Genomic DNA, 7,362 nt, shown 5'->3' with positions numbered 1-7,362 from the left:
TTCCTTTGCTTTTAGGGTTGATGCTGCTCTTTCCATCACTGTGTGGAAGACACTTCAGTCCTTACCCTGTCTCTTGCTGCCCTGAATTTTCTTTACACTCACTCTTCTTTATCCCTTAGGGATCTCTGAATGAGAGTATCCAGGAGAGAAGACCAAGCTCAGTCACCTTCACCCCCACAGCTGCTGTAGCAGTGAATTTTTATCCATGAATGCTGGATCAAAAGGCCCAAGCTTACTCAAAAATCCTGAATTCCAATGTTTTCCAATAAGGAGCAGAACAGGAATTTCATCTTGGAGATAAGAGCTGGAGTCCAACAGTAAAACACCACAGAACCAGTCTTCATGCCTTTCATGCTTCCAGACCTTTGTGTGGATAAAAAAATTTGTGTCCTCAGTAAAATTCTTCCTTTCCTTCCGTCCTTCCCCACCTCCAAGGAGATGACTTCTGCCCTGTCCTCCTTTGGTGAAAAACATCCTGTAGGAAAATGATCAGGGGAACCAACTGTCACAAACCAGCCAGGGGATCTGGAAGGAGAAATAGTCTCTTCTGCTGCAAAACTATTTCCTAGTGAGATTGTTGCAAGAGGAATTTCTGGATCTTTAATGTAATGCTTTAGCCTGTATTCCTTGTCACCAGGCGCCCAGATGACTCTACATCAGACCAGTTGCTCATGAGCAGATACTCAGCTCCCTGGCTGAGTACTCAGATTGTCCTTCACACACTCTCCAGCTCTCTGTAAGGACGGACAAATAAAATCTCTTCGCATCTCTAGGTTTGCACTCTGCTTTCAAAAGAAACTGGAAACTGCCCACCTGAAGTTGGATAGGGCAGCTGTACATGATATGAGGTGATGGGATCAGCTCCAGTAGGCAAAGAGAACATCTGTAAAGATAAGGTGCTGATATCTGAATACAAAATTCAGTGCTTTCGCTTGTAGCCACAATCACAGCACGGAGAGAAACAGTCCGGGAGGTTGTTATGGAAACAAGTCCCTGAAGGTGCCTACTTGGCTTCACAGGGATGTGCTCTACCTTCAGAAGGAAACAGATTTGCATTTTGAGCAGCCGGGGAGAGTGCTAAGGGCTGAGAACTTCAGGTAAGGTTTTTTAAAGCATCTCTGTGATCGGTGGCACGAGACCTCTGGTAAAGTCAACGGGTGCCACTGTGTCATTTCAGTCATGTGAAAAAAAAAAAATCTGAAGGCTCCTTAAAAAAGGTCAGATTCCACAAGTTCTGTAACATATAGCATTACTGATGACTCTGGGACTTCACTGCTTTTCAGGAGGTGCTTTGAGAATGGTTTATATGTCCTAAATGAGTCCCAAGGTTACAGTTTCCATGTTTCTGTTGGTGTTCTGTATTTCTCTTAAGGAAAACACAGGGAGCAAACACCACTCCTGCTTTAGACATTTTCATGTGCCCTTTTCTTTTCAGAACTGACAAATGTGGCTCACAAAAACTGCACAAAGCTGCCTTGCTCACCACAAAATTCCTTCACACCTTGGGTGCAATCTGTGGGTGGGAGAATCCAATACCCACTAGAAACTCACTTCTGGATTCCACCTGGAAACTCACTGCTGGATCCCACCCAAGGGCAGGACACCTCTTTCCAAGAGGATCTGTGTAAGACATGCTGGGATTGTGCTACCAGTGATCTTTTTTTCTTGCTAGAGTCTCCATGTCCAGCTGTCTGTCATGCTGGTCAGGAGAACAACCTGTTCTGGGCACGGAGGGCTCCTGCCTGGCAGGGCAAAAGGGGCCAGGCCCAGGGGGAGAAACGAGCACAGGAATTTTCTGACGTAGGCTCAGTGTGTCTCATGACTCCTCCTGAACTTGTTTTCAACCTGAGTTTTTTATATCTTACTTTGGGGGAACTTTTATCAGCTGATAGACTCAGGCATAAAATATCCCCAAACATGGGCATTCTGCTGGGAGAGGGCAGCAGCCTCAAAGCATCCCTCTTAAATAGCAGCTTCTTTTGCTAGTTTCTAGTAATACAAAATTTGAAGAACCGTCCCTCTCTTGGCCTCACAGTAAAGATTTCATTAAGTTGACCCCAAAACACAACTAAGAACACCACCAAGACTAAGACACACTAAGAACTGGACAACTTTTACACAAAATCAACAGAGATGCTACCATGCCCCTCAGTCCCAATTATTCACCGGGACAATTTACCCACCAGCTGATTACAGGTGTCAAGGGATGCAGAATGGTCCCCAAGGCTCAGACCTTCACAAACCTTTGCCTCAGTCCCATGAAGCAAAGAGAAATTAGGCTTTATTCAGGCAAACCCCTCTGAGCTATGAATCCTCACCACATCTGATGTTGTTGAGTTAGGGATGGAAAGAAAGATTTTAGTTTTCAGGTGGATTAGAAGGTTATTTTTAATGAAAGTAGCAGGGTTTTTTATTATGTGATTTGTTAAGGTGATACTTGATTGGTTTTAAAGTAGAAACATCTCACACTATTGGTGCACTATGAATAGCACACTGTGGAAAACCATAACTATAAACAATGGTTACAGAAAGAGAGACAATAATTGTTTTAATTCTTTCCTCTACGATTCCTAGGCTAGCCTGGGAGAAATTATCTCTGTTCTTTCTTCAACTGAACTGAGAATCTCCACACATTAAACGTGTGTCTCCCAGCTGAAGAGAGTGGCTATTCCCTACTAATTTCAGCAAGAGAGAGAGAGAGCAGAGGTTTTAATGTAATGGTTGTGTGCTGACCCCAAGGGATATACCTGCACACTAAAAACAGTTGAGTTTGAGAAGGCAACAGCACTCTGGAGAAATGGAGTAGTTAGGATTTACACAAACAACTTCTACCATATGAGCAGGGCCAGGATGGAGAGAGGCTACAATAAAAGCACTCTAGGCATGGAGCCATATCTCATGAAAACTGAGAACAGGGAGAGTAATGAAGATGCAAACAGATCCCACCTCACAACCAGTTCTATAGGCAGTTTTTACTATATTAAAGAATAGGGCTCTGAGCAACCCGGTCTAGTGGAAGGTGTCCCTCTTTGGAAAGAGATGACCTTTAAGGTTCCTTCCAACCCAGGTAATTCTATGATTCTATGATATGCCTTTAGCATTCTTAGTCTTATGGCTGAAAAGCACAATATATATACAAAATCTATTCTCTGTATTTTTGCACTTTGGCATTATGTCTGGTTTATGTATTACACGTGTGCCATGCAATATGTAGTACATTCCAATATGCATTTCATACAGTGTGATGCAAGGCATTAATGGCTGCCTTTGCTTTCGTACACATGCAGACATGTGAATGCAGAATAAACATTTAGAATTCAAACAAGAAGGATTTTTCCTTGCAGGAAACTGTGCTAGTGGAATCTGAAACCATACATTTCCCTTTCTCACCTGCTGGCAGAGCTTGAAACATTTTTAAAGTTAGGTGTAAGGCCAATCTGACTGAAACTAATGAAATTATCTGGGAAGTAAAATGTGTATTTGAAGATAGAAATCTCTGGTCCCTTGGCAAACTCGGCACTGCAGGCCAGGCTATGCATATTTTGCATGGCTGACACAAACTGCTCTCACAAAACCAATTACAAAAACACTGCTGTCGCTCCTATCCATGAAATACCAGGAACTGGCTAGGCCAGCAATACAGCAAGGGCCTCTCTTCAGGGCTTGCTGTTTATCCCCTCATTTAAAGGGCCTGGAGACAAGTTTAGGGAATTTTGTATCCATGCCAGTCTCAGTTTCAAATGTTGACACACTCACCCTGGAGCATTTTATGCCTGTTACTTGCAAAACCAGCACAATCCTCACACAGCACAGGTGCAGAGCTCTCTGTGGTTGGCATTTTCCTGCCACATCAACAAAACACCAACATGCAAACTTCCCTCAGCTACACAAATGCTCAATTAAAAAAGCAGAGGAGTCAACTGCTCTCACATGCCCGAATACAGAGCTGGGTATCTGAAGCACAAAGCACATCTCATTAAATGCTATTGTGTGAAGATGAACTCTGCAGATAACAAATGAATTTACTCAAACATGCCTTGTATCAGAAGGCACTTACCACTATGAAGATTAAGTTGGTACTATAAAAGCCAATTAACATCAGGGCACTGGCATAAATAAGGCTGAGATAAGCTCAAAACACAGAGAATCTTCACCAAGCCTGTTGAATGCTTTAAGCCTGTTTTTGATACATGATGTATGGTCACAAGTAGCAAAGAGCTTTTAAATTTATGCACCTTTTTTCTTCTTTTTTTTTTTTTTTTTTTTTTTGAAACACAAACCAGGAGGATCTTTTAGCATGCCAAGGGTTGCAAAGAAGGCAGGCATCTGCTTGCTGGCTTTCCCCTAGAGCTGCAGAGCTCCCTGTGATCCTGGCTGCAGCGTTTCCATTATTCAAAGGCAATGGCATGGCAGGCGTGACTGATTCCACAGCCAAGGGCACCACGCTGGCACAGGGACTGAGAGCACTGCTTGAGCCAGATGTTTGTAGCCCCTTTAACTGTTTACTCTACGGATGTAGTGGCAAGGACTTCTCTGCTAGTGGAGTTACAAGACTTGGTCTCGGAGCAAATGTTGGATTAAAGCAGTCATCAAAAGCAGAGAAAGAAATGCATAAGGGAGTGGGGATGACAGCTAGCACTCCACAGAATAAAGCAAGAATATTTCTGGCTGCACACAGTAATGAGAAACAGCAAATCAGGCCAGAAGAGCCCATTATCACAATCATTCTGTTTACGGTATCACAATTCACAGTCTGGCATGTAAATGCTGAATAGATCCAGCTGCTTGTAGGAAGACAACTGTAACAGCAGCTTGCAGCTCTGTGTCTGGACCCAGGACAACAAAACCCATCACACCTCTGTCAGCATTTTCTTCTCTTTATATCCCTGGTTATTGGGAGCAATGAAGTTGGAATATTTCATGGACTCCAGGTCTTCTGCTTCCAGGAATTCAGATTTGCTGAGGGACTGATTACTGTCCCCTTTCTTGGGCTCAGAGAAGGGCGACTGTTGCTGGCCACAGGTGACGTGGGTGTACTGGCACTGCTCCTCATGGTCAGTCTCTCGGTGGTAGAAGTAGTTGAAGTTGGACACAATGACAGGGACAGGGAGGGCAATGGTGAGCACACCAGCGATGGCACACAAGGAGCCCACAATCTTGCCACCAATGGTCATGGGATACATGTCCCCATAGCCCACGGTGGTCATGGACACCACTGCCCACCAGAAAGCATCAGGGATGCTGGTGAACAGCGAGTCAGGGTCATCAGTCTCTGCAAAGTAGACAGCACTGGAGAAGAGGATCACCCCGATGAAGAGGAAGAAGATGAGGAGGCCCAGCTCCCTCATGCTGGCCTGGAGAGTCTTCCCTAAGATCTGCAGCCCTTTGGAATGCCTGGAGAGCTTGAAGATCCTGAAGACTCTGACCAGGCGGATGACTCTGAGGATGGCCAGGGACATGGCTTGCTGCTGGCCCCCATTGTTGCTGCTGCTCCCGGGCTGCTGCTTCTGCTGCTGTTGCTGGGCCAGCTCGGTGCCCAGGGTGATGAAGTAGGGGATGATGGCCACGATGTCGATGATGTTCATGATGTTGCGGGAGAACTCGGGCTTGCTGGGGCAGGCGAAGAAGCGCACGAGGAGCTCAAAGGAGAACCAGATGATGCACAGGGTCTCGATGAGGAAGAAGGGGTCTGTGAAGAATGGGCCGGAGCCGGCGGCGGGGCGCAGGGGCGGGGGAGTCCCGCTCGGCGGTGGCAGCGGCGGCAGCAGCAGCGCCTCGTCCCCGAGAGGCGCAGCCTCCCCGAAGCCAGGCTGGGGTCCCTTGGGCTCCTGGCGGAACTCGGGCAGGGTCTCCAGGCAGAAGATGACGATAGAAATGAGGATGACCAGCACGGAGACGATGGCGATGGCCCGGGCTGGCCCGGAGCTCTCGGGGTACTCAAAGAGCAGCCAGACCTGGCGTTGGAAGTGGTGCTGCGGCAGGGGCTTCTCCTCCTCTGGGATGAAGCCCTCGTCCTCCCGGAATGTCTCGATAGCCTCCTGGCCCAGCTGGTAGAAGCGGATCTCCTCCAGGAAGATGTCGAGGGGCACATGGACCGGCCGGCGGAGCCGCCCCCCGGACTGGTAGTAGTAGAGGATGGCGTCGAAGCTGGGTCGGTTGCGGTCGAAGAAGTACTCGTTGCGGAGCGGGTCGAAGTAGCGCACCCGGCGGCTGGGGTCGCCCAGCAGCGTGTCGGGGAAGATGGAGAGGGTCCGCAGCTGCGTCTCGAAGCGCAGCCCCGAGATGTTGATCACCAGGCGCTCGCTGCTGCAGCAGCTGCCGCCGCTCCGCTCCTCGCCCGGCGCCTCCGCCTCCGCCTCTCCGCCCGCCCGCGGGGCCGCCAGCGCCAGCGGCTCCTCCGCCCGCATCCCGCCCGCTCTGCCCGGCGCCACCCTTCCTCGCCTGCCCTTCCTTGCCCCTCCGCCTTGCCCCGCTCGCCTTCAGCGCCCGCCGCCCGCCGCCATCCGCCTGTTGCGCCTCGGTGCGGCCGCGCTCGCCCGGCGGCTCCGCGGGGCTCCCGGCGCGGCTCCTCCTCCGGCCGCGGGGCTCAGGGCACCGCGCTGCTGCTGCTGCTGCTGCTGCTGCTGCCGCTGCTGCCGCTGCTGCCGCGCCGCGCTCCCCGCGCACACACAGGGACACACAGACACAGAGGCACGCGGGAGAGAAAGCGGGAGAGGGAGGTGTGCGAGCACACACGCGCGGTGTCACACACGGGGAGAAGGGCACTCGCAGACACAGGCAGGCACCCGCACGGAGACAGACAGACACAGACACGCACGCCGCGCCAGCGCCGACACGCTCAGCTACAGACGGATGCGCGCACCCGCCAACGGGGGATGCTCGCCCCACCTCTCCCCCCGCCGCGGAGGACGCGGCAGCCCCAGCCCAGGGGCGCCGACTTTTGGGGGAGGCCCCCGAGGGGAAGCCGCTGGCGGATCAGCTCTCCGGCCAGGACCTTCGCAACAGCTGTTCCAAAGGGCGGCACCGCCACCGCCCTCCTTTCGCCCGCCTCTCCCCCCTGGAGTCCTGCCCTTGTCCCCTCAGGCAAGCCAACACCGGGGGCTGTCCAACACCGCCGGCTCCGGGCAGGGCTCAGAGCTCGGCCGTGGAACCGGGCTGACCTCGGTGTTGTTCCCGTCCCCGCCGCAGGCTGGAGTTGACCTTGACCCAGTCACTCCGTGCCTGTGGCTCGTGGACCTCCATTTATAAATGTCATTGCCATGATGCAAGCACGACGGTGGCATCGGACCATCTACAGATGGAGACAACCTGTCACGGTGAACAGTGCAACCGGGGAAAGATACAGGTAAACGCAGTTTCTCT

The 7,362-nt window shown here is 50.7% G+C and overlaps 1 protein-coding gene across 1 annotated transcript; it reads right to left on the bottom strand.

Moving 5' to 3' along the window:
* Window positions 1–395: 395 nt before the first annotated feature.
* On the bottom strand, window positions 396–6,407 carry KCNA6 (potassium voltage-gated channel subfamily A member 6). Its single transcript, XM_058805498.1, has one exon. The coding sequence runs from the start codon at window positions 6,405–6,407 to the stop codon at window positions 4,851–4,853; it is 1,557 nt and encodes a 518-aa protein (XP_058661481.1). The 3' UTR covers window positions 396–4,850.
* Between the last annotated feature and the right edge of the window lie 955 nt (window positions 6,408–7,362).

Source organism: Ammospiza caudacuta, chromosome 5, assembly GCF_027887145.1.
Source record: "Ammospiza caudacuta isolate bAmmCau1 chromosome 5, bAmmCau1.pri, whole genome shotgun sequence".
NCBI lineage: Eukaryota > Metazoa > Chordata > Aves > Passeriformes > Passerellidae > Ammospiza > Ammospiza caudacuta.
Note: the sequence above shows the minus strand (reverse complement) of the source record. Positions and strands in the feature narration are given on the sequence as shown.

Coding starts and splice junctions, on each gene's coding strand:
- KCNA6 (XM_058805498.1), bottom strand. CDS start 6,407: ATGCGGGCGGAGGAGCCGCTGGCGCTGGCGGCCCCGCGGGCGGGCGGA.